Source organism: Lipophrys pholis (assembly GCF_963383615.2).
Source record: "Lipophrys pholis genome assembly, chromosome: 20".
Lineage (NCBI taxonomy): Eukaryota > Metazoa > Chordata > Actinopteri > Blenniiformes > Blenniidae > Lipophrys > Lipophrys pholis.
The window spans coordinates 8,080,378-8,108,355 of record NC_137648.1 but is presented as its reverse complement, the minus strand read 5'-3'; the positions used below and the strand labels follow the sequence as shown (position 1 = coordinate 8,108,355).

The 27,978-nt window shown below is 39.5% G+C and overlaps 4 protein-coding genes across 6 annotated transcripts in view; 1 reads left to right on the top strand and 3 right to left on the bottom strand.

Moving 5' to 3' along the window:
- The window catches only part of LOC308125345 (uncharacterized protein), a 108,751-nt gene extending 81,669 nt beyond the window's left edge, over nucleotides 1-27,082 (top strand). Inside the window, exon 9 of the mRNA XM_080489017.1 lies at nucleotides 26,740-27,082. Within this exon, the coding sequence (XP_080345143.1) occupies nucleotides 26,740-26,777 (38 nt within the window). The 3' untranslated portion in view covers nucleotides 26,778-27,082. The remainder of the gene's footprint in view (nucleotides 1-26,739) is intronic.
- Nucleotides 26-12,255, bottom strand: hnf4g (hepatocyte nuclear factor 4, gamma). 2 transcript variants are annotated; one of them, XM_080489079.1, is made up of 11 exons: nucleotides 12,055-12,255; nucleotides 6,881-7,046; nucleotides 6,109-6,203; nucleotides 5,454-5,560; nucleotides 5,220-5,369; nucleotides 4,899-4,986; nucleotides 4,293-4,445; nucleotides 3,266-3,315; nucleotides 2,847-3,033; nucleotides 1,265-1,384; nucleotides 26-1,125 (listed from the first exon to the last, which is right to left on the bottom strand). In XM_080489079.1, the coding sequence occupies exons 1-11, from the start codon at nucleotides 12,083-12,085 to the stop codon at nucleotides 1,004-1,006; spliced, it is 1,269 nt and encodes a 422-aa protein (XP_080345205.1). In that variant the 5' UTR covers nucleotides 12,086-12,255; the 3' UTR covers nucleotides 26-1,003. The 2 variants fall into 2 exon arrangements, with proteins under 2 accessions (XP_080345205.1, XP_080345204.1); XM_080489078.1 differs by lacking the exon at nucleotides 12,055-12,255 and adding an exon at nucleotides 8,663-9,047.
- On the bottom strand, nucleotides 12,772-15,364 carry gpr141 (G protein-coupled receptor 141). The gene is made up of 3 exons (XM_080489060.1): nucleotides 15,226-15,364; nucleotides 14,530-14,614; nucleotides 12,772-14,429 (listed from the first exon to the last, which is right to left on the bottom strand). Exons 2-3 carry the CDS (start codon nucleotides 14,530-14,532, stop codon nucleotides 13,488-13,490), a joined length of 945 nt encoding a protein of 314 aa, XP_080345186.1. The 5' UTR covers nucleotides 14,533-14,614; nucleotides 15,226-15,364; the 3' UTR covers nucleotides 12,772-13,487.
- Nucleotides 17,220-27,678, bottom strand: pign (phosphatidylinositol glycan anchor biosynthesis, class N). 2 transcript variants are annotated; one of them, XM_080489016.1, is made up of 29 exons: nucleotides 27,376-27,678; nucleotides 26,735-26,988; nucleotides 26,231-26,352; nucleotides 26,006-26,104; nucleotides 25,804-25,910; nucleotides 25,499-25,623; nucleotides 25,223-25,353; nucleotides 25,022-25,141; nucleotides 24,862-24,902; nucleotides 24,705-24,764; nucleotides 24,455-24,547; nucleotides 24,286-24,341; nucleotides 23,231-23,309; nucleotides 22,549-22,731; nucleotides 22,320-22,459; nucleotides 21,993-22,092; nucleotides 21,791-21,883; nucleotides 21,285-21,376; nucleotides 20,878-20,983; nucleotides 20,689-20,797; nucleotides 20,497-20,599; nucleotides 20,296-20,398; nucleotides 19,824-19,910; nucleotides 19,587-19,642; nucleotides 18,727-18,802; nucleotides 18,426-18,499; nucleotides 18,139-18,181; nucleotides 17,936-17,988; nucleotides 17,220-17,782 (listed from the first exon to the last, which is right to left on the bottom strand). In XM_080489016.1, exons 2-29 carry the CDS (start codon nucleotides 26,959-26,961, stop codon nucleotides 17,659-17,661), a joined length of 2,802 nt encoding a protein of 933 aa, XP_080345142.1. In that variant the 5' UTR covers nucleotides 26,962-26,988; nucleotides 27,376-27,678; the 3' UTR covers nucleotides 17,220-17,658. The 2 variants fall into 2 exon arrangements, with proteins under 2 accessions (XP_080345142.1, XP_080345141.1); XM_080489015.1 differs by having other exon boundaries at nucleotides 27,510-27,675.
- Nucleotides 27,679-27,978: the final 300 nt, after the last annotated feature.

Genomic DNA, 27,978 nt, shown 5'->3' with positions numbered 1-27,978 from the left:
AACTTGTATTTACTTTTTTTTTTTTATCAATCTGCTACACATAATAACTAAATTGTACAACTGGATCCATCAACACAAAAAGTAATGTCCATTTTTCCCAAATCGAGTGAGGTTTGTAAAAAGAAAATATACATTTCAAGCAAACTTGTATGTGCTTAAATAACATGCCTCCTGATAGAAAAAACTTGAGATTAAGTTGAATATGAGTATATTAATGACAAAAGAACATTCCAGTGGCCACTCACTATTAGATGTTGCATTACTTTATGTAAGAGCCATTTTTAGTTATGAATGGAAAGTCATGGATATTTTTCTGAATCATAAAGTTTAACAGTTAACAGTTTTATTTTTCAAAAACCTTTACACGTTTGATGGATTTATCCTCAGTACAGCACCGCTGCTCCATTTCGGTCTCAGGTCCAGTCCATGAGAAATATGCTTCTCTTTGTGATGCTAACAAAAACACTGAACAGATGTTACGTGACTGATCCAGCTGCCATGATGGGAATTTTAAATAATTGATAATGTTGCCGCGATGCCATCTTGACAGATTACATCCGATCCCTCCCTCATACTAGACACTGTAGCTAAAACACACTGATCGTGTTTCTGATGGCTGAATGTGAAACGGGGCCTTTTTCATGCAATTCCGTGCGAATTGCAGTGAGCCACTAAACACCTTTCCCAGCTGCCAAGAAATAACCACACAGGTGCAAACACAGAAACCCGACTTTAACCTGAGGAAAGTTTTGCTCGCTGATGTGTCGACTTTGTGCCTGTGGAAAGTTGCAGACCTGAGTTCTATTGCACGTAGGTGCTTTATGTATGCTTCGGTTGTGATTGCAGCACCCTGAGTCACTTGGGGAAGGAGCAGGATAAAAATCTAACCAGTGAGATATAGACACTGAACAAAGACTGCTTTTGTATTATTTACAGCACGACTTGTGCAACGAAGAGAGGGGGTCAGTCAGGTGGTGAGATTCTTTGATAGCGGATGCAGGAGTCAGGGGTCTGCCTGTGTGGAAGGTGAGGGGCTGGCTGGAGGACAAAGAGGCTGAGGAAAGTGTTTGTACATATCCTGGACAGGACCCTGCGGAGGTGAAGGGATGGGAGTGTCTGGCGAGGCTGCAGGATGAGAGGCAGGGACATATGCATTTTAGCATCTTAATTTGCCAATCAGTTTCTTGTGCGTGCATGAAAGGGTTTGTGCTTGTCTTCATTAATGCGTCATTACATTACAACTCAGTGTTTTCTGTGACCTCACCTATTTGTGGAGATTGAGCGACAGGCATGGTGCTGATGACCAGTGTGTGTCCAGTCACCGGGTCCTGGTGCAGCTGGCTGTGTGCTGGGTGGTTCAGGTTTGTGGGCTCCGACGTTAGACCTGGACAATAACACAGACACATAATGATCAGCTCCACCAGGGAGGATCCGTGCTTTAGCCACACGACAGACAGATCCTGTAAATAAAAATTATTTTGTGCTTTTAAACTGATGAAGTGTATGGCTTGATTTAAAATAGTTAAGAGAGGGATGCCATAGTGTGCAAAACCACCTCTTTGTGTTTCAAAGTCACTCAATCAAGTGTTTGGATGGAGAAACATCGTGTTTGAGGTCAAACTCTTATCCGTTGCACATTATTAGATATCAGTCGTGGAAGTAATACATTTAATTTATAAGATTACTGTTAGGATTTAATTAGGATTTTTGTGTATTCTTTATCAAATTTTCAATCATATATTACATATCATACAAGATGTACGTTATTGCTGTGTCTGCTTGGCTGATGTCTTTCAATGGATTATCCGTGTGGGGTCACAGTGGCAGCATGGAAAGCAAAGATTTTATTTTATTCTATTCTATTCTATTCTATTCTATTCTATTCTATTCTATTCTATTTGTCATACTATATTCATCTCCCTTGGAATTTCTTTAACATGCGAACTCCACACAGAAAGGCCCCCCGGCTGGTCTTTTCCCACTTGTATATACCTGGACATCCTAACTAGATTCCCAAACCACCTCAAATGTTTCCTCCCCGTAGTGACTAGTCTTTCCTGGGTGGTTGAGATCCTCGCTCTCTACTGCTAAAACTACTTTTACATGTGCAAACAGTAACACTTCTTTTAAATAGTTTTTTGCATTAGTTCACAACTAATTGCTTCACAGTGCTTGAAAACATAAATAATTTATACCGATAAATTCCTGTTAACTATGCAATTAAATGTCATTAAAAGGTCAGAACTACCTTGTGTTCTTTTTGAAAATGTGTTGTTTTACTTCACAACCATGTTTGTAACCGTCTTTTTATTGTTGTTGTTTTGTGGGTGTATTGGTTCTATATTTTCAAACAGAGGGAAAAAATAAACTAACACAGGTCTACGCTGTCTTCTACATCAAGTATTCATATTGTAAGTAAAGTAAAACGTGGTAGAGATTCTTAAAAATAACGTATAACTTTATTTCCAAATCTTTGCTCATGCTTGTCTGTCATGGTCCTCCTGAGGAAGCATTCGATGCAACCTGCTTTTTCTTTAGACTTTCATACTTAGATATTCCTGTAGATGTCCCGAGCAGCATCTCATGATGCCAGGTTTGTCTATTTTGGCTTTGCATAATGTTTGGCTTATACCGTCCTTCTACAATGTCTTTCCCTTTGGATTTAGTTCTGGGAAACTTTGCTGAGCGTGTAGACTTTTTTTTTTTTTTTTTTTGTCTTCTATGTTTGCCTTATCATTCTGCACTGCTCTGAATCCACCGCAGTCGAAGTGCACAGTGGTATTTCTGAAGGTCACCCTGTTTGTATAGCTGCAGGTTTTACACGCACGGGCACTGGTCAGTCTCACCTCCCAGCAGCATCTCATGCAGCAGGTTGTCTATCTTGGCCAGGCCGCAGAGCTTAATGAACTGGAGCTGTTCGATCATCTGCCAGGTGATGCTCTGCAGGGTGGGCAGCAGGAGTAACAGCTCTCCAAAGCGACCCCTGGAGTCGTACTGACGGTCATTAATGTAGTCTTCTAGACTCATCTGAACCTGAACACACAAGGAAAAGATCAAGTCATTGTGAGCCAGTCGTTGATTGGTCCTTGTTGATTGACTTCGATATTATTAACTGTAAAATATGCTTTGTGAATGACAATGACGCTGCTTTGAAAAATCCCACACAGGATGCTAGTAACTAACACCACAGAAAGCTCCAAATCAAACACGGTGAAAGAGTTGCAGTTTTCTGCAATAACCTGTAAGGGTGAAATGGTTGACCTACCTGCAGACGCATGGCCTTAATCTTCAAAGGGTCCCGCAATGACTTAGCATCTACAGATTGGAAGGCAAAGCATGGAAGAGTGGTCGCATTAAGGTGGGGAGGGGTGGAGGACGTGATTGAAGGACAGGACAGGGTAGGAAAAAAAGATCAGGGATTGGAATTGGGGATATGACGGGAACTGATGGAATGATTATGGTCAGACTGGGGCATGAAGGTAAAATGAGGGGATTTAGTGAAGGGGAAAGAAAAGGGGGACAGATAGCATAAGATGGGGGCAGGGATCTTGGTCACGCCAGGCTAAGGAGACATGAAAAAAGGAGGATAGTGGGATTGTAGATCTAAGTGAAGAGGAAATATGGTTAGGCCAAGTTGGACACTTTGGAAAATTTTATATTTTTTTTTAAGAAATTGCAATGACAATCATATAAGTATTAACACTTTTTCACAGTTTGGGATGATGTATGTCCTAATTGTTTTTATTCAATTATTCCATAACCAGGTTATTTTTTTTACCTTGCAGGTATTTGCAGAATGATTCATTTGATGTATTTTTGTATGACTATTAAAATCCATTAATTATTACAACAGGGATTCATTACACAAAACTACAATTATGTGCATCGTGATTTATCATATCTCAGTGCCAATATTGTTCTTGATTTCAGGTTCCATATGAAATAAATACAAACACTTAGTGCCCCCCCCCCCCCCCCCCCCCGACAAAATCAAAACTAAAAGTAGCCTTGCTCTAGTGGTTTTTTTTAAAAATAAAAAATACAATGTTTTTACTCGCTTTTACAAAGCAGGCAGAATTTGGAAATGTCACATTAGTTCATGGAAGACTTTGTGAAAAGAAAACCAAGGGCAATTTGAAAAACCAGGGCAGCCTCTCATCCCCACTGAAGAAACAAATGCCTTCAAGTATGTGTTATTAACTGCACCTCACAAATTATCTGTCAGCTGCTGGGGTTAATGTTCTAAGTGATTCTTCTTCTTTTTCTTTTCTTTTCTTTTTTTTTTTTTTTACCTGGATCAAAGAAGACAATAGCCTTGAGAGCTGCGTACTCGTTGTCGTCTATTTGAATATCCTGAAAAGGCCGGACCATCTCATCCAGCACTCTGTTGGCTACCCTGCATATTTCCTGTTCGGGGCTGTTCCTGTGGATCACGCAGCCATTACCTGCAGAGACAGTGGGGGCAGTTAGTGGCAGTTGACAATCATGATGTGGGTGTGTATGGGGTGGGGAAGTGACTTGAACTGGTGGGGAAGGGCAACGAGGGGTTGTTGTCTGGAGAAAAACACGTTTTGTCTTGTACAGCGTGATTCATTCTCTTTTAAGCTTTCAGTCACAGCTATGGTAAATAAATGTCGAGGTACAGTAACACATTAGGTATGCTTGAGTATTTGCAAATGACAACTGCGCATAAAGTATATCAATAATACGTGTCTTCGGTATTGAATTATGTCATGTGCAGGAGTGTATTTGAACTCACAAAGGTGAACAGAAAGCCTTAGTTAATGATTTTCAGGATTCGCACTTCAGTGCTGAACCACTTGATAACTCCACACAGAAATGAGACGTCGTTGTAGTGGCCTTTTTTTTTTTTTTTTTTTTTTCCTTTTTTCTTTTACCTAAAAGCAGGAAGTCCTTGAAGGGCATTGACCTTTTGGCAACCCCAAGCAAAAGGTGTTCACCTGCATGAGCCCTCAGCAAGCTCACCTGTGGACAAACACAGTCAGAGTTAAACAAAGAACACAAACACTTCTCTGTTTCTGAACTTAAATGAGTCGCACATACAATTTAGCAAGTATGTTGTAAAATCACTACGATACTTATTATTTTGAGTTTGTTTGGGTTTTTCTTTTTTCTTACAATCATCTTAGTTGCAAAAGACATGCATGACAAACTGTGAACTCTCAACCTCAAAGTACACACGGCGACCACTGCAATACCTGGTCATCCAATGGTAATTCTCCAAAAGTAGGAATATATTTGGCCCACTCCACCAACACCAATAACTGCTGTCTCATAGAGTCACAAACATCTCCGACAGTGGCCGACTTCTGCTCTGATAAGTCTGTTATTCCAACTGGAACGGCGATCTGCAGTAAGAAAGGGGAAACATCCGTTCGTTCAACTATTTCAGACATGTGACGAAGAATATTGATTCACGAGTGAAACTTCACCTGTTGGGACAGCAGTTCTGCTTGGGCCAAAATAGTGATGGGCGGAACATTTTGGGATTCGGGAATACTTCTTCTGGAGCTGATCCGATCCCTTTCGTTCTGTACGGCTAACAAAGTTTGGAGTTAACGTGTGTGTGAAAAAAAGAAGAGGAGGCAATGGAGCGAATGCTCTGGATATTAAAGAGAGTACTTAAGTTGGTGTTTATCAGTGTTAAGAGTTTGACAAGCGTCGACACCAGACAACACTGGCGTGGTTAATATTTAGGAAAATAGTCATAGAAGCTGGCATCAGCAAGAGGAGTAAAACGTTAACCAGTCGCAATCCAGAACAACATGTTTGAATAACACATGATGAGGTACCATAAAACTCCACGCCAAGGTTATACCCCTCATAAATATACACACACGGAGTAATCACTTGTTTTATGGCTGAGCCAATTTCAACCTTTCTGAAGCAGCTTTCAGGCTCTCTGAAGACTGTTTTCTTCAGTTTAGCTACTCTTATCTTAAGCTTTGTCTTGAGGGCAGTGATGAACATAAATTACATTGAAAACTTCTATTTTCCCTGATTGCTTATTTATATATTTTCTAACTTCATATAGAAATGTGTTCACGTGTCTTCCCTGTTTGTTTCACCCTTGAAAGGCTTTCCTACCTTCTTTTTTCATGCCAGCTCTGAAGCATTTGTTGAGTCTGCAGAATCGACACTGGTTCCTCTTATCTTTATCCACGATACACTGTCTGCTGAACCTTCATATTCCAGAGATACAATGATATAAGTAGCTGTACAAAGCAATACATGACAACTCAATGTACTTAGACATACCATAATGAAATAGTGCGCGCTGCAACATGATGGTTGGACTGAACAGTACTAACTGGACTGAAAACTAACCCGGGAACTGACATGGAGGAAAACATGTTTAAAAACCTCCTTGTAGTTTACATATGTAAACAGACAAAGCTATGCTCATTCAAGCTAAATAGCCGTGTTAAACTCTGTACTTTACTTGCATCTGTATGTGTATTTCTATATGTATTTGCACATACTGGTGAATGTGGTGTGGTATTTTTAAATATAAGTAAAGCAGATTTGTCATTCCTCACCCTAAATCAATCCCGATTAACTCTATTCTTTTTATCCCACAGACAGTAATCTTTGAATGTAAGGCAGGACTTATTGTATTTCTCATGAACATATATATTTTAACAGCAGATGTATAGATGATAAAGGGAGTTAGTTAACAAAAAGAAGGCGCTATAGTAAGTTTCTATACATCCTGTAACCGTGGTACTCATGGTCTTGCACCATTGGCCAGGTTAATATCCTCGTGCATCTGCATACCACAATGTTCTTACCATTTCCTCAAATTGCACAGGTCTTTATCAAAGACACATGTGCTCAACGTATATGTTGTTCTCAGTACCTGCAGGTATAGACGTGGCTCTTGCGTATGGAGCGTCTGAAGAAGCCTTTACAGCCGTCACAACTGGAGGCCCCGTAGTGTTTCCCTGTGGCCTTGTCTCCACAGATCGCACAGTTACTGCTGACGCCATCTGGACCGGGCAAGCTTGACTCTGTCGGCATGCTGTCTGTAAACACACATGCATGTGGATCCACATAAGTTACAAGCTTATATACTTCTGTTAGGCAGCACTGGATTAATTCACAAATAAACAATAGCCATATATTTCAGCACTCATCCGGAAATGATTTACTTTGATATGTTTTAGATGTGATGATACACATTAGTATTAATTGGTCCATATCATTTGTATATAGTGCTGCTGAACACACTGCTGCCTATGACATTGTCGTATACGCAGTATTTTTGGTGAATTGTCAGCAAATGTTTATATACCAGAAATCACTTTGATAGTCATTGCATGAAGTTCTACTCTTGAAAAACAGCAATTCCTTGCGAATATTTACATTTTAAGTTATTTCTATGCTTCTACTTGATCCTTTTGCTCACTAAAACTATAATGTTAAGCTTTGTTCTCAATTTATCAGGAAAAAAAGAGCAAGATTGATTGTTGCCTGAAGTAACTCTCCTCAGATCATATTTTTTAATCAGCAGTCAGGGAATTTTTCAATGTTCTTCTTCTGTGAATTTCAAGGTATTTTGTTGCGATTCGTTAATTCTTTTACATTGACTGCATGTCCACTCGATTTATCCCCCGTGTTATAATATAGTCATCTACAAATCAAGGAAAAAGAGCACTTGTCAACTGACAAGTTATAGGAAAAAATAAGCATGATTGTCATTTCTTTATTATTATCATCATCATCATCATGGCAATCACCATCTTTATCATCAGCAGCAGTGTCGTTGCCATATTTGAAACCATAATTGTTATCATTGTCTTCATGTTTATTGTTCAGTCCAAGCCCACAATATGATCATGCTGTAAATGGAACACTCAAGATACAGAAAACAAACATTTACAACACATACATCTCCCACGGTACTACGTCAGGCAGTGCCTCTGGAAGATGAGTCTATGTTGGCCACCTTGTGTTCTCATATTGAGGTAATGTCGGTAAATCACTGAGATACTAACAAGCACGTCACTGGTTCACCTTTTTGACAAATACCTTAAATTCTTCATCACTTTGAGCAACACTGACAATCTCTTTCCAGCTTTCATCCAAAACAAACTTGTATACAGACATACAAGCAATATGAAAGCAGAATTTTCCCCACATCTGTTTAAAAAACAAAGCCGAATACACACACTACTGTCCATATTGAAAGATCCTATGTTAAGACATTTTTTTTTCAATCCAAGCATAAGTGCATGCAATGAGAAGAAAAATCCCCTCACTTAAAATAGTTATTAATTTGACTTCAATAGCTCGCACACCACGTCATCTGTTACAAGAATGTACATCCTGTTTCTGTCAGCCTTTCTCCCCACATAAATACCTTTTGATAATATAGATGCAACATTTTTCTGAATTGAAAACACCTTTTCTTTTTAATGTCCACATTAGGTCCCTACTTGTAAATGTGAGTGAGTTTCATTTCTCTAGTGTGTATTGGTGAGATCATTGACACACTCTCAATATTGTTAGAATTCAGTCTAATCTGTCATACAAGCAGGGAAACATGCCATTTGTATCTATTTACATGTCTCTATGTGTAGTTATTCTGCTTGTGCTTGTTGGTTTTTGTGTGAGGGTGTCTGCATGCAACCACACTTACCTCCTCCTACATAGAGCACCTCTGCATTCTCAAAGCCCAACGTGCTAAAAGAGGGATCCAGGCCTTCACAGTAGTTTGCTACGTCCATGTCTAACAGAGATTTACTCTGAGGCACAGAAGGATACTTCATTCCTGTTTTCAAACTGCTTTCCGGCTCTCTTCTCTTCTCTTCTCTTCTCTTCTCTTCTCTTCTCTTCTCTTCTCTTCTCTTCTCTTCTCTTCTCTTCTCTTCTCTTCTCTTCTCTTCTCTTCTCTTCTCAGTTCACAGTAAATCCAATCATTCTCTTTTTCTTTCTTTTCTTTTCCGTCCTGGCTGTTTGTTTCATCTAATTCTTGCAGACATGACAACAGAGATCCATGACATGAAAGATCTTTAATCCCATCTGATTGGGTTTGAATAAGAGGAGGGGAGGAGCCGGAGCAAAGACTTCTCACCTTATTACACCTTATCTGCCTTTCCACTCACTTATCACAATGATGAGGAGATAGTGGGTGAAAGAGATACTTTCCTACATTGCTTTGTCTCTTTTTGTACCTACTTTATTTCAAACCATGAAATAGATGCAATTAGATCTTGGAGAACATCGTATACACTGTGTGTTCCTGTGTTTGCTTTGCATGATTAGTGTGTTATTCTCACAGGCACCTTGATTATGTGGGTTTGTATATGTGTTTGAGTGTATGTCCTTCCCTGGTTTCTAATCTAATCAATAGCAAAGTAATAGCCCAGATAAAATGTGTAAAACCTCAAAGTGAAGTAAAAAAAACACTGATAATTTCCTTTAACTTCCCCATAAACACACCTTCGGTTGACATGCCATACACATATAGTCAGAAAACCAACAAAAAGTTCATCTTTTTCATTCACATAACTTTTAGATATGAAGAAATTTAATGAAATGTGTACGTACTTTATATGCATTGCACTCATAAAGTAGTGCAAGAGACAGTATGTTAGTCAAATATAACTGTGGAAACTGTATAGTGTATAGATTTACCTTTTCCTTCAAATGTGTACAAACATTTATGAATTGTAGATGATTGTGCACAAGATTTCTGAAGAAGAAAGCATAATAGTTCCAATAGGGTCTTTGCACTTTAGTGCTCAGACCCTAATAAAAAGTTAGTGATTAGTGATCTTGTTTTCTTTCGTAGGGCAGGAATGGCGTAAACCCATTGAATCACCACCATGTCATAAACTAATTAAATGTCCACACTCATCCTTTTCACATGAGAAGTGTCATTGTACTAAATGGCATTGTGTGGAAATGTGATCAGTTTGGGGTATTGTGTTAGAGAACGGTGTAAATGATAAGAGGCGGTATGGCGAGATGCCATAGATCAGTAATGAATGGAGCAATCAGAATGAAAAAGGAGGACGTGAGGACATGGAGATCGCAGTTGTTACAAATGGCAGGGGAAAAACATGTGAACCAGATGTAAATATTTGGCCACAGGGTACGAGCACAAAGTTAATATCGGATGCGTGAATAAAGTGGTTAAAAGACAAGAAATGGACATCAACAGTGAGAGGGAGAGAGAGAAATGACAGAGAGATTACATTTTAACCAGGCTGTAAGGTTGTGCCTCCTGACTCAACATATTGTGGCGAGAAGAGAGGAATTCACTCCTTACAAACATGTTTAAATGACTTTCCTCAAGTACATTTGAAGTCAAGTATAAGGGCATAACGTATGCTTTCAAATCTGCTGATATAGCGCTAAAAGGTGGTTGTCCACAGTACACTTGTGAATGATTGTTGGGCAATAAAGTTGCTGTAACATACAAAAAAAACAAAAAAACATTTGGGGCTTCAGGCTTGGTTCTTTTAGCCTCGCCTACCCCCCTGAAGTGCAAGGACAACAAGCATTTAAGTCTTTGGTGCAATGAAGCGTGTCTATGATCTATAATTTCTACATTTAGTTTTTTTACTTGACAAATCAAAAGCACTTCTTGATATGTGTGGATGAAGGTAAAATGCTTCTGGCTTCTTCTCTTGAGTTGTTCATTTTATTTTGTTCATATTTGAGCCGGAGGAAACCACATACCAAATTAAAAATCGCCTACTTTTTGTAAAAAAAATAACTCATTTCGTCACCTGCTGGCAACATGATCCTAGAAGGAAACCGACTAAAAACAATGTTTATAACAACATGTGCTTTGTAATCATGCTCAGGTAATAAAAAGGGCCTTATGATTTCTTCCAGCACATAACAGAGATACCTTGTGTCCGCCTAGCAACCGAAAGCCCTCCATGGCCATAAAACCCAGTGCTAAGAGGCTATCTCTGTGTGAACCTGCCATAATACCGCCGCCTCTATTTAGAGTGGAGGTTTTAATAGTCGCAGATGATCCTCAGCCGCAAAACCCACCCCGCTAAAACCCCTACTTCCTCAAACCCAGGCAGCAGTAAAAGAAGTGCGCCATTTTGTAGACAAGTACTACATCTGTGACCACCGCAAACTATATATCTACTTTTTATTTGTTGCAATGTTACTCCATCGTTAAACCCTTAATCTGATCAGGTCTTTCCAGAAGATTCACGACACGTAAAAGAAGAGACACAGCAAACTGCAGTGCATTAAAAGACATGCACAATGTAAGTTTGTACAATACAGAATCACTCGGGTCACAGGCTCGCAATTCAATAAACTTTTCAATGAGTGCCTTCGCCATGGATAACTACAGTAAATTATCTCACTTCTGCACTTTATTGTATGATTGTTAGCTCTTTTCTGTGTTTGTAATCTTTTTCTACACTTTGATTGAAGTCAGGGGTGCAGTGTGCGGGGGTAGGGATAGCCATTTCCCATTGTATTAATTACCAAAGGTATATATCATTTTAATGGACATTCAAACATGTATTTGAATACATTTCACAGGTGTGAAGCAGGATGATGAAGTAATGCAGAAAAGAAGGAAAACACCCTTTGAATAGGTTCTCAACCTTCCACTTACAATCTACTGCTTTTGTAACTGATTACATCCTCGTGGAGATGAAATGGGCTATCACATGATGTTTACAGCACAGTCTGCGTGACAGAGTGAGTCTTTCTTATCTCTTTTCACAAAATACAGTCTGGCAACAGAGAGGTGTGCTCTGCTTGCAACACAAATAGCTGCAACTGCAAAGTAAGTGCGTGAAGTCAGTGCAACTGTACCCCCCCCCCCCCCCCCCCCCCCCCACCCTAAAAAAAAATCCACGTGACTTAGGGGAACATGTTGACAAACTTCCTTGAAAGGAAACAAATTGTTCACCTGTACTTCCCCTAATTTCAGAAAGTCATTGTAATGTGAAAATTCCAACTATTGTTACAACTCATATTTTCTGTATGACTTCCAGTATGACTATTTTCATGACAGGATATTTAACAGAAAGAAAGTTGACCTACCTGTGTTCCTGCTTTCGTTTGGGATGTGCATTTATCCAGGTGTACCGTTGTACTAGTGCAGTGAGCAGCTCTCAGTTAAGCGACTATGAGCATTGGGAATGGTGAAGATGTATGACAACATTAAAAGGTGAGGTTGTGGAGCTGAGCGGCTTATAATTCATGAAGCGACACATTGGATGGCGCCACCATAGCCCTGTCATTAGATCGATTTACTAAACAAACGCAAACTAGGGTGGGGATGTTAAACAGTAACCCAGCACCATAAAAAGAAAAAAAAAAACTCAAAGGAAAAGATCACCAGGTGTGTGTGCGTGTGTGTGTGTGTGTGTGTGTGTGTGTGTGTAACACCTCCTCCAAGAACTGAAGGTTGGAGATTCAAGAGGTCTGAGGTAATGTTTCACAAAATAATGAGTAAAAAGTAAAGATTTTGGATAGCAGTTTCTCTTTTCAGCTTCGTGGCGGAGCACTTCAGCTGTGCACACAGAGGTTAAGTATGTGCAAACATACTTAAATATATGCACTTTTTCTACCAATGGGTATTTTTTTTCTTATAAATAATTTAGAGCACAAACTTGTGAGTCCACCCTCTTCAACACTGTTCTGTACTGAAATGACGAGCATGTGTAGTTCAAGCACTCACCAGCAGATGGCAAAAGTGTAAAACAACAAATGAAGCTTTCCAGTGATAGTAATTTCATTTTTTTTATTTTTAAATTAAAGCACTTTAAGAAAAAACATCAACATTAATAGTTTGAACCTGGTTGCCACTGTATATGCAACATGTGTCCTACATTTGTCTGTACACTCAATTGTGAACATGACAAGCTGCAGTGACAAAAAACAGAAGAAAAAGGAACAGTTTCATTGAATAAAGAAAAAGGTTTGGCAAATCATAGCTGATAGAGTTAAACATACAACTTCAAAAGCTGAAGGCACAACACCCTTTTGATATATTAATGATAACCTTCTGTATGTTTTTCTGCGTACATCTCTCAATTTAGTTAGTTCTTTTTTATTGTATGTATTATTTTATTATTTATTATTTTGTGCAGTATGGCTTGGTTGGTCTCGCAATCGGGCGATTGCAGGTTCGATCTGTCTGCGTGTCGAAGTGTCCTTGAGCAAGACAGTGAACCCCAAAATGCTCCTAATGGATGGACTAAGCGCTTTGCATGGCAGCTGCCTCCCTGTGTTTGTGAATGTGGTGGTTAACAATGTAAAGCTCTTTACAGACATTTTAAAAGGCTATGAGCAACAGTTTAAATTAAAATTGTGCGCACACACACACACACACACACACACACACACACACACACACACACACACACACACACACACACACACACACACACACACACACACACACACACACACACACACACACACACACACACACACACACACACACACACACACACACACACACACACTCTTCACTTAGTTCTGCATGACAAGCATATGTTGCTGGTTCTCCTGTGCAAGAAGGTGAGCATATCCAGACAGTTGAACGTAGTCAAGCTGAGAAACACTTCATTCACATCCTCCATAATTTGGACGTTCTCCAGGTAATACAGTCGGAAAATGTGGTAGGGAACGAAGCAGACCACCATTATCAGGGCAAAGCACAAACTCTTCAGCTGAGACCCAAAGTCCTGCTGAGAGGTGCATCCTTTTTGATGCTTCCTGTATAGAACTCTCAGGATGTTGGCTTGCAGGGATGTCAATATGATGGCCACCACAATGATAACTGTACTGCTGATGTAGTTAACCGCCTTGGCAGACTCTATGTCTTTCCCAAACCTGAAGCAAATGTTTCCATTAGTAATGTTTTCCTCCATCGTTTTCCCATAGGAAGAATGAACTGCACAAGGGATTGAGACAAACACCACGATCCACACCAAAGCACTGATAATGACTGCGTACATCCTTTTTGAGGACGCCATGTGCGTGGCTTTGTTGTAAAATGTCAACAGACGGGTGATGAGGATGATCACGTAGAGGATAAACGACATGAACATGTGGATGTGGATCATACTGCTGACCATTTTACACCACTCTTGGCCCAGGGTCCATCGATCAGTGGCATAATAATAAATCCTGAATGGCACGGTGACGAGGAAGACGAAATGTGCAAAGATGAGGTTGAGTACAGCGATGGAGGTGGCGGAGATAGAGCTGGATCTCAGCACGTGCATCATCAGGCTCAGGCTGATGGTACCACTGATCAGGACCACTGAGTAGATCACTAGGAGGACCACATGGTAACGGTGTTCTGCGCCACCCGGGTGCTGTAGTGTTGTTTGTAACAGACCTGTAGTCATTATGGCACTAAAGGCTGTTGTTGATTGTGTGCTCTGGTTTTCTGTCGAGGCCATCTAAAACAGAAACAAATAAAGAATTACAGTTTGTTAAAAAGAAATCTGAGAAAATATATGAGAAGGTTATATCAGATTATCTTGTGTCTTGTATTAATACCATGCTGTATATGACGACAAGTGACGACAGTGATCCTTATTCGGCAATGGAGAATATTGGGTCTTTATTTTGTGAGTGGTGAGTTCTGAAAAAGCAGACGAGTTTAAAAAAAAGTTATGCGATGGATAAAAATCAGTACTGCTGTTTGACGATGTCTCTTCTGCCATAAACTTCTGCCATATTGACATTAATGATGATGTGCTTTATACAATTGTCTTGAAAAAGCACCTTCAACCCCCTTTTAGTTCAGCCATGATGAGTTTTCATTAGAAAATCGGATGAGATGCATAAAACTGTGACCCCATATCTAATCACAGTACTCATCAAATAGTGACAATAGAAAATGTTAAGCAACCTTTGCTGCAAATGATGCTGCAAATGTACAATTAAGGTCAGTTTTATCATAGTTAAATGCCACATAATGATGTGGGTCTTTTGTTCATCTTCACGTATTTCATCATTTAAAGGGGTCCAACTGGTGTAATCTTTTACTGGTTATACATCTTATTCTGATCTGTTTGAAAAACAACAAGATCAAGCAGCATGTGGCGTACCTTAGTATTGTCAGGACTTAGAGGGTTACAAACTACAGATACTGGTACATTTCAATTATTAACTTGAGGAATGAAGAATGTACAATGATACGATGACTGAACACATAGCAAAGTCACAAATTTTAGCAATAGACGTACTTACTGTTCAGACAGTGAAAATTCGGCTTCTGAATCGTGTCACAGGTGGTCACATCTACATCGACTCCATCGAAGCAATGGTTAAGAAAATCTTGTGTCCGAGAAACTTTTCGGTCTGTTTCCGTGTGGCTGGGTGGGTTTGGATGCTTGTGCGTGTGCGTGTGCGTGTGTGTCTGTGTGTGTGTGTTTTGTCAGAAGGAGGTGGCTTCATACCCACATGTCAACACAACCACATTCAGTTGCTTCCTCATTCATGTCACCTCTATTTTAGACATCATTTGCGTAGCATCTGCACCATACTCGACAGACATCTCTATACAATATCAGCTCACAGCATCTTCTTTTGGTTCTGCTAAGCTTACAAAGAAGGCATTTTTCTATTTACGTCAATATTCATGTTCATGTTCATGTTCATGTTCACATAAAGCCTGACCTTAAAAGTAGAGGCTGCGTCAGCCTCCCCACCTGAAACTGAAAGCTGGTTCCACATGAGAGAATTGGCACAACTCAGAACAAGACTTGTCCTGACTCGAGTCTGACTTCAGGTTGTCAGCCTTTCTGTGTGAAATGTGCATGTTCTGCCTGTGTGGGTTTTTCCTGTGAGTTCTAGTTGTTTTATTTCTAACCAATATTCCACTTGAGGTCAATTGGTGACTATAATTTTCCCCTAAATATGAATGTGAGTGGTGTCGGTCTCTTTGTGTTTGGCCGGATGACCTGTCCAGGGTGTAATCAGTGTGGATTCCGCTGGGATCCACTCCAGGGCCCCGTGACTTGTTTTGAATCAAGCCGTATTGAAGATGGATGAATTTATTTTTTAATCTTTTAATTTCTATACAGCTAGGGTGGCCAGGTCAGATATGAAGAAGTCTGTTAGGGTGTGGTGACGCAGGCAGTGATGGTGACAGATATACCAGTCTTCTGTGAATACGCCAGCAAGTTCAACCACAAGGTCATCAGAAGCATGACAGGCAAAAAATAATAATTATACGTTGATATTTCCAGCATCACAAATAAGTGAATTAAATCATCTGAAGACCACAATCTATTCATAATTTGTTATTCTTCAAACCATATTGTAGACTGTAGATTTTCCAAAGTTTCACATAGCGAAACTCTTTTTTTCTGGTCATGGTTGGCCACAGGGCCGCATCGACGCAAAGTGTGGAGAAAGCGTATGGCTGCATGTGTGGTCAGGCATGGTCCTCTTGCAGCTAACATCTTCTCAACAAGTGCACAGCTAAATCTTCCAAGGAGTTTCCCCAACAACACAACAATCCCAGTTGGGTCATGTTTATGGTACATGCACAAAGACTATGCGTGTTGAGCACTTTAGTTTTCAGCTCTGCTGTACATGGGGCAGCTTAGTGCTCTGGAAAATAAGTTGTACATTTTCCTTTGAACCAGCTAACCTGACTGTTCAACAACAAAAAAAAACCCGATGGATATAACATACTAATATTTGCCCGTGTAGCAGAAACAACAGGAAACCTTTTTTTGCAATATATCTCACATTTACAAAATAACTTCCCCATAAAAATAAACATATCGAATGTTTTTACTGGCACCTAACAATAGGTACATTAGAAGGGAAATGAAGAAACAATCGTGCAGCATCTGGAAATTTAAAGTTCCAATAATTATTTAATAATTTCTAGTGGTTATGCAGCAGTAAAACTTGTAATATATTGTCAGGGTAAGGGAGAATGTGTTTTCGTTTGTACTGCAGAATTTACCGAGTCATCTGGCCTCCGACAAAATGTCAATTTCCTGAAATCTGTTTTTTGTGGGTTTTTTTTTTATTTAACTCGAATTTCACACCCCTTTGCCATACTCATAGACATGCATGACCTTTTAAATGCCTTCGAGTACAGGTCTCCACTCCATACAGTCCAAACCCAGAGAGACAATCACTCTCACCTACAGGACATTTTTAGTTAACAAAATAACCACAAGTGCATATATGACCAGTTTCAAGAAAAAGGATTCCACACGTTTCCAAAACAGTCCGCCAGTTTTATTGGTACACATCATTTCTCCTTGTAAACAAGATGCTTTTTAGGTAGCTTTACAGGAAATAGTGTCTCATACTTAAGAATGTTATGAGGGTCATAAATCAGCAGCTTTGGCAAAAGCTTCCTTCACAGTCAAATATTCAAGTGGCCATTAGTCAGTTTAATCAGCAAAAAGTCAAAAATAAATGTATTTGTACAAAAACATACAGTGCAAACAGTTCTGAACAAAAGTGTTGGCCCACTCTGCAGGATTTCCTAAAGTACAGTATATCACTACACAATTCCCTAAAGCAATACTTTATCCCATGTTGTATACAAATTCTGATGTGACAATACAAAAGCTACACAAACATATCCACAAAAGTTATATAAATACATTGTTTTTGTTCCAGTTATGAGGGTACACAATTGTAGAAGTGTGTTTAGGGGAAGTGCATCTTGGTTTTTCTCCACAGGATGAGTCTCTTTGAGGTGAGAATATGTGTGACCACACTGAGCAACATCAGAAAGATCGTCATTGACATCACGATCACATAGTGGCTAATGCTGCAGGCGAAACACAGAGAGTGGCATGAGGATGTGCACGTTTGCTCGGCCCAAATGACCGAAAATAGCACATGATTGAGATGGGCAGTCCACAAAAATGCTAAAAATGTATTAATAATTAAAAAAACTAATTGTATTTCCTGGATAACTGACCTTGTGCCAATGTCCAACCAGCTGCCATAGTCTTGCACCAGGAAGAAAAAATGCTAAAGACAGAGTTACAAAAGACAAATGTGAGGCTTACATGCAATTTAATGAGAAAAGATAAGGAAGATGCCTATTTGAAATCATTATAATGCAAATTTAAGGACACCAAAATGAAATCAAACCATTTCATAAAGGCAACAAAGTCTCACCAGAGCCATCAAATCAGAGATTACCAGGACTATAAGGAACAAACTGGAAGAGAAAAAGCAAACAAAACAATCAAACGCAATACAAATCCTACAGTACCTACTTATTACACGCATATCTCACATGCAGCATTTTAGTGAGGTGATTTGAGGACGTTGAGATTAACTCTGTGTCCACTTTAGGTCGCAAAGCAGATCAATGATTACAACAGTGGCACAGGAAGCGGAGATAAACTGATCCAACACATTAGCTGCAGTATTTCATTTTAAAGGGCTGCAGTAAAGGTTACCTTCGTGATGAGAGCTGTGTTGCAACCTGAATGGTCTCAAATGTACACATCACTATGATGAACGGAATGATAACCTAGAAGAGGAAATTACAATTTAAAAACATCGAGGGGTCATGAAATATAAAATATGTCAAACACATTGAGAGCAGCGTTGCTAACAGAGATACCGATGACAGATTGCTTTCAGGAAGTGATGATGGACTTGAAAGAGGTTTACAATGTGGCTGACTACTTCTCCTTTTTTTTGGAAACGGTGTGGAAACTAGATTTAAAAAAAAGGAGTTAAAACAGAGTCAAGTACCTTCCACATCATCAGTCCTCCCATGATGAAAGGGTTGAACACAGTGAGGAAACAATATACAGATGCGGGGTCAAAACTGGACAAAAGAAGAAGTGACTACAGATTACACACAATAAAATTCAACCTTTCAAATAAAAAAAATAAAAAAAAGAAGAAAAACAGTCTGAAATTCTAGGCAATATTTAGGGCTAATATAATAAATCTGGTAGAATTCAAAAACCCAACCAATCAAAATCACAATACATGCACAGTGTTTAGAATTGTTACAGTATATTCACAGATCAATACTTCCTTCCTGTTTTCCGATTGCTGTTGACACACATCATTACAGTATGTCTCCACACATAAATGCAACTGTATTTGTCGGCTCTAATTTAATGTCCCTTACTGCTCAGACTGTGGCAGTAATGGCATCCGACTTAAAACTTGTACCAAATCAAACAGGCAGATCAAGAATCTGAAACCCACACTCTCATTTGTTACCACATATTTGTGGACCTCTACTTATAACTAGTACCGGATTGTTTGTTTTTAATTCATCATCTCTTTTCTTGTCATTGTAAAGGAGTTAAAAAAAAAAAAAAAGGAAAATAATATTCCAGATGGAATTAGTATGGAGTTAGTACTTGGGTTGGGCTGTTTGCATGTTCTTCATGTACTTGTTTGGGTTTTGTCCTACTAAGATGGTGTCCAGTCAAACATCAAGCGTTTGAGCATATTTCCTGACATCGAACGGCCTGTAGAAGTGAATATCGGCGTGTGCCTTCAGTGCAATGGATATGCCTCCACTACTGACAAACACATCATCCCACACTTTACACCACACATAAGTACACACACCAAAGAAATTACTTGCATACCTATTAATAGATGCTATGTTTCCTGTGCCAAAGAAAGCTGTTATTATGAAGAATACCTGAAACAAATGCAGGGTCAAGGAAATCTCTAAAACAATGTTCACCTTAATACACAGTGAAAGGGAAAGTGTGTTGTAAGATACTAGTTTTTTTTTTTTTTTAAAGTGCCTCCTCAGGTACAAATAGTCATGATACTAAAGCACAAACATATCTGTTGAAAACTCATCTTAACAAGGATACAAAAAAATATGATCTTCTAATGTCATCCAGCTTCAGTTGTCGGATCCTGGTGATGTCGATGTTTGCAGAGAAATCAATCACAGACAACTGAAACAACACACACACACACACACACACACACACACACGTTAAGCCGTTTATATAGGGCCAATTGATTGCTATTGATAATGTAACTTTAGCTCTAAAACCCACATCTCAATCTCTTGAATGAATACACTCTACACATCAACACTATTTGTACATTTGGACTAATGCCGTGTACACACACTTCATCTCATTTGTTTGGTTAATATTTACATAGAATATATAAAATGGTAATGTAAGAACAATCACAAGTTTATTCAAAAGTGAGCTTTAAGATTTCTGTTGTTGCCACCAACACTGATTATTAGTAGATACTTTATTTATACATTACTAAGAGTACCTGTGAGACTTTCAAAATTTGCTGAGTTGTAATATGCAATGGATTTACCTCTTGCCTGCTAGAAACTCCCTGAGAAAGCAGAGCTTCCTGTTCAATGTTGATCCACACAAACATCAACCAGGATAAAACGGGGGGAAACAAGGCCTCTGACCTGGGTATGAGGAAACAAAAACACCAAATGAGCTATTATTGCTGAACCGCACAACATGATATAAAAAGACCGACTTGCGTGCACATTCGTGATCTTACCCAGTGCTGAGCAGCAGGTATGTGGACGTGAGAGACAAGAATATGCTGAGGAGTCGATGGAAAAGACGAGTTGAGCTCAGCAAAGGGACAAATATAGAAGATGCTGAGAAAAGAGAATAGATGGCAGAGGATTGGCGTGTCTGAAGAGCCAGGGAAGCACAAACAGAGGATTTGCCAGTCTGACAAAACTACCTAATGTGCTCCAGCTGATGACCTGATTCAGAAGTGGTAGGCCCTGTTTCTGCTGCAGACTGGCGTGTGTCAGGGATGGCACGTACGCACACACGGCCACATGGAGCATCTGTTAAGTTTGAAACATTCATTTTTTTGGGGGTGATGCAACCTCACATATCAACACGACGCGTCACACAGCGTGGTTACCTGAGTGACAAACTGCTGTTTGTCACCGAGATGCAGTGACGTCTTCTGTCGCGATGACCAGAGGTAACAGGCTGACGTGAAGAGAGTGAGCAGTCCTGCACAAACACTGAGCAAATAACATCCTCCATTACTCTGTTTTTAAACACATATTCAATGCACACAGCCTAACACTACACGTTCCATTACTTTTCCACATTGTGATATACATTTACACACTAATACGGTAATGATGAGTCCACCTATATTTTTCAATTGAATGCAACTATAACATATTTAAAAAACAGATTGTATTACTCTGTGGTGGCATTCAGACTTTCTAAAGTATAGTGAACTAAAATATTTACTGCCCTCAGGGGGCATTGCGGTGAACCTTCTGGTAAATGTAACCAAATAAAGGAAATACTCACACCAGATGCATGTTAGGCTCTCTGCCCACAACAGGCATCATGGGGAAGGCAGCCAAACACAGACAGCCAAGAAACCAGCTCACTGAGCGCATCTGGACAGAAATAGCAACAATAAGAAAATGTAGCATGAGATACTGAAATCTTGTACTTGTGACTCCACAAAGTACTAGGTTTTCTTTAGATACTTCAAGTTCCTTCCACAATCCCATAATAATAATGCATGCCGGGCCATGTTTCACTCTTTCTGCATAGATTGACTAAACGTACTGCCCTTTGACCCTCATCTGAATCAAATGGGTTATCTATGGATGACTCAATATTTGAATGACTGGAACGATTTTTATGACCTTGCAAAGTTTTAAACTTGTCATTAAAAATACTCCTACAAACAGACTTCCTGGAGACGAACTATTAATACCAGTACTACATAACAGTGTTGGAAATAAATTAGAATGACTTTTCCTGGTATAGTGATACTGTGTGGACATACAGTCTGTGACAGTTACCTTGGCTTTGCCAAAGAGCCCCGACAGCAGTGGCCAGAGCGAGAGGACAGCCAGGCCCACAGTCAGCACGGCACGGTGGAAGAAACTCACCACCTGGTGGCAGCAGAGATAAATAGCAAGCCAAGCTATGACACAATCTCATACTGCATGGGAATGACAGTGGGGGGACATTTAAGGACATTACAAATTTAGAGACCCCTACCAGCAGCTCAATCCCAAATGCCACAAGAACAAAGTAGCCCAGACATTTCCACAGAGGTAGGGAGGGGGCTGAACGAATTACATCTGTGACAGTTCCAAACCTGAAAAAGACCATTGACGCGACTATCACTATTGTGATAAAAGCAATACATGTGAAACAGCTGAAGGGACGTTCCTTTTTTCTACATACAGAGGGGAACTACAAATGGAGAAGATGCAACTTCAAACGGGCCTAATTAATACCTCACAACAGCTGTGGCAGACATGCATGCAAATGTGTGGGATGCAAATTGCTTTCAGTGAAATTCTGAATGTGTTTGTTACTCACTCTTTGAGAACAGAGTACCACACGGGGACAGGCAGCAGGCAGTAAATGTAATAGGTAAAGGGGCTCCTTTGAATGAGCAGAAACACGGTGATCACTGCTGCCACACACATACAGAGCCACGCCAAGCCACGGCTGGGAATCTGCACACAGAGGAGCAATGCTGATTTAACAAGATGTTTAAGCTTCAGGAAAATAAAACAGGGATTGCACTTTTACTGTGTGTCGCAACCTGCTTAGAGAGATTAGGGTGTCTGTTGAGGCTGGCATGAGTCTTCAGTATCACTAAGATGACATATGAGGTCCAGCCGACAAATCCCAGCACCACACTGCAACCCAGGAAAAACCTGTCGTAGGTGTGGTAGTACACGAGGCCCTCCAGAGAGCGGGTTATGAGAGACTGGCAAAGAGAGACCTGATGGAGACAGAAGAGGGGATATCAAATGGGATGTTTTTGCAGGAGCTAGTGTCTCCTTCTTTGACTTCAGGCTGCTCCTTTCAACACAGGAATTTGAATTCTTTTCAGTTGGGGCTGTGCTCAGAGATCCACAGTCGTGTCACGCAGTGGGATTTGAGCAAGAAACCTCCCGAGCATCGAGGCCTCTACTAATCTTCTTTAGCAAGTATGACGAAAGTAAAACTACAATTAGTGCTTCTACAATGTTAAATTTGACGCACTACAATGCATCTTTCATTATACTAGGATTACCATACTTCATCTGCTCCCGTAGCGAGTGGAACAACAGAAATTACATTTTTCGACCATATTTATAGTCCTAAATATGTGGAACCATAACATCAACAGATCTAAATAACAGATTATTTCATCAATATATCCCAAATTACATTAAAGCAGCCTTTAATTACGCGCATCTTTCATTTACCAATAAACTGAGAAGTTCACTGATACTCACTGCATCCTCATACTTCTCCAGTTGAATCAGTATTCGAGCCTTGCGGATAAATTCTGCTTGTTTTGACTCAGTTAGAGGTCTGTGCAAAAAACAAAGAAACAATCTAATTACGATGGAGTCTAAAAAGCAATTTACAAGTTAATTTGAATCTCTTAACTTGTTACAGCCAAACTGTTTGCCTTTACAGCACAAAAATGTATTCGGAAAAAAGCAGAAATTAAAAAAGAAAAATGTATAAATTAGTTTGAAATATATATATATTTTTTTTTTGTTTATTTTTTTCAGCCTTTATGAGGTGTTCTTTAAAGATCTGCTTATTGGAAATTTTAACTATAGTCATGTGTGTCACAATTCTTAGCCTGAAAGTCCTCTAAATGGGCTTTGGCCCCCGTTGAGGGTTTCCTATATGCATTATCGAGCACTGCTGTCGACCAACAGTAGTAATGTGTTATTTACAAAAGGTACACAGAAAATGTGTACAATTGAGACCAAATAAGTCTTATAGACTTATTTCGTGTATGTCTAGAAATAAATACACTCCACTGCAGTAGTTTACATTTTTTTTTACTTAAATTCATAGACCACCCTAAATGGGAAAAGGAGATGCTTTGCTAAAGCAAATGAGAAGAACACTATGGTGGCTATTAATCAGAAGAAATTATACTAAAATAACACCTACCAGCTGTTATTATCGCCGCAAATTTGCCCTACATTAAAGTATTTCCTATAATTTCCAATTGACAGTTTAGAAGAAAACATTTGCCCAAGTTACCAAAGATAATGAGTTGCCTAAGGAAAGGGTTACAAACTGCAAGGAACATCTGATATTAGTCAAGTGTTTCATCCTCTAAATCCGCTATTGTATTTACATTATATTATGAAAGGAGACAGCTGTGGTGTAACGAGGCTGTGGGTGTTGTACCTGGCACCAAGCAGCCTGTTAAAATTTTTTATCTTTTTACATGGAATCATTTGCTTGGATGGTTGAAAGTAACAATATCATGTAAATATGTGTTTGTAAGTGAGTCAAATAATAGTGGTCCACTTGTACTTACTGGTAAGATGTGAAGAGAAAAGACAAGGTCGTCTCTTTTCTCTGGCTCATTTTCATCTATTAAAAAAAAAAAGAGTATTAGAGTACTAGTAGTACGAGTCATGAGTTTTTGTGAAAAGACGTGTCTGCATTGCACAACTATAAATTATTTCACTTATTACTGAACATACCTTGAACTGCTCCAGTATTTGAATAGCATTAGTATACATGCTTTCTGCCTTAAACTGCTCGCTGTTGTTCAGGTAGAGAAGAGGCAGGACCCCCTAATGAGACACAAATACACACAAGCACTTGTGAAATCTTAAAACTCAGATCAGTATATAGCAAATATCCTATAACAATGGATTCTTGTAAAGCCTGCATTGAACAAAATGGAATTTTGACGCGAGTTAATTACCATGAGTTAATTACTTGACTTACAACAGAGTTAACAGGAATAGGCACACCAATGAGGGAAGCCATGAGAGGGGCAATGTCAGCCTGCAAAAACACGGAAATATGACATCTTACTTCCTATTGTACTGTATAACTTAATGTATGGATATAACAGTAAATATAGCAGTGGTAACAGCCTCACCTGATTGACATCGACTCTATGAAGGTGTTCAAGTTTCCAGTCTGATAGAAAAATCACAACAAATTACGACAATAACATACATTTTTAAAGAAAACACACAGAATAAAGACTAAATAATTAATCCAGGTTATAAAATGAATAATAACATGGTTCAGATTACCTTTTAAGTACCCATCTGTGTACTGTTGGGGTTCTGTAACTATCCGAGCTTTATTAACTCCAGCTCCCCACGCCACTAAAGGGGTGAGAGTTTCTGAGGGATGGCCGGCACCGTGGGAACCTGCAGGCACACAGATATGCCAAATGATAAAGATGCATTAAATGAAATAATCCATATGGATGGATGGATCAGGAGTCTTACCCCAGTTTGTCATTCCATGATCGGATGTAAAAACATATGCTGTCCTGCCATCATAGTCAAAGAATTCCTCTACCATTGACACCAGCTCAGCTACACCAGAATCTACTAGAACAATATTGTCCAGATATTCTCTAGAGAGAAAAGAAATACAATTAACACATTTGTGAATATTGAAAAAAGGTTATTGAGAAGGAGAAATAGACATCATGCAGCCAGAAATAACGTGAAAAAAAATATCATGTCAAAAAATAACATTCTAAAAAGTATCTCACTCACTTTGACATTGGTCTGTGAGCATGTCCATTAGTGTCAATCCCCAACAGGTGCAGGAAGAAAACGTTCTTATCCTCGCGCACACTGGCCCTCAGAGAGGAGTTAGACTTAGCTGAATTAAAAAAGGCCTGGAACAACAATCAAATAACATTGTTTATTTCAAACGAATGTCTAAAAGGACTAATAGAATCTGGTTTTACACTGGTTAGTATGAGTAGAAGCTCCTTGGATATATTTAACATTTTACTCAGTCAAACTAGCGATTATCAGCAACTGTCATATCACAACAGTCATGTTCACTGTCATACTTTAACTTGTGTGAAAACCCAGCTGTCCAGCCTGGAGGCGTCAGTGGAGGCAAAGTCCTCCTCCTGTGCTGGGTATGTGTGGGTATACACATGGTCTCCGCTAGCACCTGCGAGAACCACAACCGGAAATTATGCTTTACACAATGAATGTGTAATGGATGAGATGTTTGTGTAAATGTGTGCATTGTGTGTGCTTGTGCACCTTTGGCAAACATGGGTAGGATATCAGGGCTGCCCCAGCACCACGTATGTCTGCTCTCATTAAAAACAGAGTCAAACTCCACAGGGTTTTCCTTCCAGCCTAAAAACAAAGCACAAAAACAGTCACCTGTAGTTTAGAGGCACCCAGAAGCAAGCGAGCGAACAATACTACTCGGTTTTCTGTATAGCTTTTTATTAATGGAGGACACACACAACACGGCCATACCTTTAGCGACTGCACTAACATCCTCATAGAAACCTGCGATGAGAGCAACATGACCTGGTCGAGACTCAGTCGGCACACGAGTGTGTGACACACCCCAGGTACCCATGTCTTCGATGATACTCCTGATAGGAAGGTCATTGTCACATCATGTTAATCATCATTTGTAACTCAAGAGTTCCGCAACAATTTGAGTCTAAAAAAAATATTATTGCACGGCCTAGAATCCTTCCCTTTTATAGCCCAGACAGTGCCATGTTAGCCTAAAAGAAGAATGTGCAAACTTTGTAAAGACAGGTTCCCAAATCTGGACTGAAACCAGGGATATACTCACTGTGAAGTGCTAGTGCTACCCACCACACCACTGTGTGACCTCTTTTCATGAAATTGTTTAATATAAATTATACGTAGCTGAATAGAATGCCCTTTCTGTACTGGATTGCGTATTTCATACACCTAGAAATACGATGCACATCAAAACAAAGTTCTTAATACAAAGTTTCTCACCTCAGGTATGGGATCGTGGAAGAGCCATTGGACAGGAGTGTGAACAGACTGTCCGCTCTGAGGCCATCAGCCACTACTAAGACCAGTCTGGAGGCGGGGGGCACCAGTGGTATGGACTGGGGTGTCATGCCATGGACGAGGGGCGAGGTGAAGTAGATGTCGAAGATGGAGATGAAGAACACCACATGGACTGTCAGCCCAACCAGGAAAAATGTGATCATCCTCATCCTCGAGCGTCAACACCAGCAGTGGCTCTGAAGAACAGAGTGTGGACTTAATTCATTCGAGGTTGACAGAAGGTCAAGATACGAAAACAGACAAATAACGACAGAATAAAACGATTCAGGCAAATAAAGTTATACTTTTATTTTATTTTTTTGCGTTCAGGATTGACAAGTTGTGGCAAGTATGACAAATATTCTGTGTATGCAGACTGGTTTGGACAAACTGTCGGACAAGTGGAGACAGCTTAAGGGTTAAGAGGAGGGTTAATCCTTCATCAGCCATATGCCATTAGTTACAACGCAGAACAGGGGCTGTTAATGAACTGTATAACGCCAGCGTGCTAATAGACATTTTATTCTTCTGCAAGAAAGTTATATTTCAATTAGAGTCACGCAAAAACCAACAACACTGCGTACCTGCATAAAACGTCCGTAGAATCAGTTTCTAAAGACAGGAATGACTGCTTGGTTCAAGAATGAATGGGGGGACTACTCTACTACTATCATTACTGCCATGTAACTAGTCTATTACACCCATACTTCTATTTTACCTTCGTCGATAACGAGATGCGTATTCTAAAATCCCAACAGGCCAAACCCTTGTCGGACAAAACAAGGTCAACCTAATCTTTAAGTGTTCTACTATCCGCTTTCTAAGAAGATTACAAGAAGAAATTCAGACGGCATGAGCATCCACTTCCTTGTTGTGCCTTTGACGTTAATAATTGACGTCGGTCAACACATGCATTGTGGGTATTGTAGTCAATACGCACTCAATTAAACAGACGTATTCCTTTTGAGGTGCATTTACCCCATAATACAATTAATGCCAGGTTTTTTTTTTTAATCAATTATTTTCATATTGTACTGTAGTTTTTCTAAAAACTGTTATTATTCAGAGTTTGTGTTTTTTGACATTAGCTAGCATAGCTATCAGCTGTCAAATGGTAAAATCTGCCCTGCCCAGTTTTCCTTTCTATTTCCATAAAGGTCCAATCATCTTTGTGTATATGATAAAAT

Excerpts from the sequence above, each read along its gene's own strand:
- hnf4g (XM_080489078.1), bottom strand. The coding sequence starts at position 8,792 with ATGAAGTATCCTTCTGTGCCTCAGAGTAAATCTCTGTTAGACATGGAC. Across the intron at positions 5,370-5,453 it reads CAGAACTGCTGTCCCAACAG|ATCGCCGTTCCAGTTGGAAT; the intron begins GTGAAGTTTCAC and ends TTCTTACTGCAG. Across the intron at positions 1,385-2,846 it reads GCATGAGATGCTGCTGGGAG|GTCTAACGTCGGAGCCCACA; the intron begins GTGAGACTGACC and ends GTTATTGTCCAG.
- pign (XM_080489016.1), bottom strand. The coding sequence starts at position 26,961 with ATGAGGATGATCACATTTTTCCTGGTTGGGCTGACAGTCCATGTGGTG. Across the intron at positions 24,548-24,704 it reads CTATTCCTGTTAACTCTGTT|GGGGTCCTGCCTCTTCTCTA; the intron begins GTAAGTCAAGTA and ends GTGTCTCATTAG. Across the intron at positions 22,093-22,319 it reads TGGTACTCTGTTCTCAAAGA|GTTTGGAACTGTCACAGATG; the intron begins GTGAGTAACAAA and ends GGTCTTTTTCAG.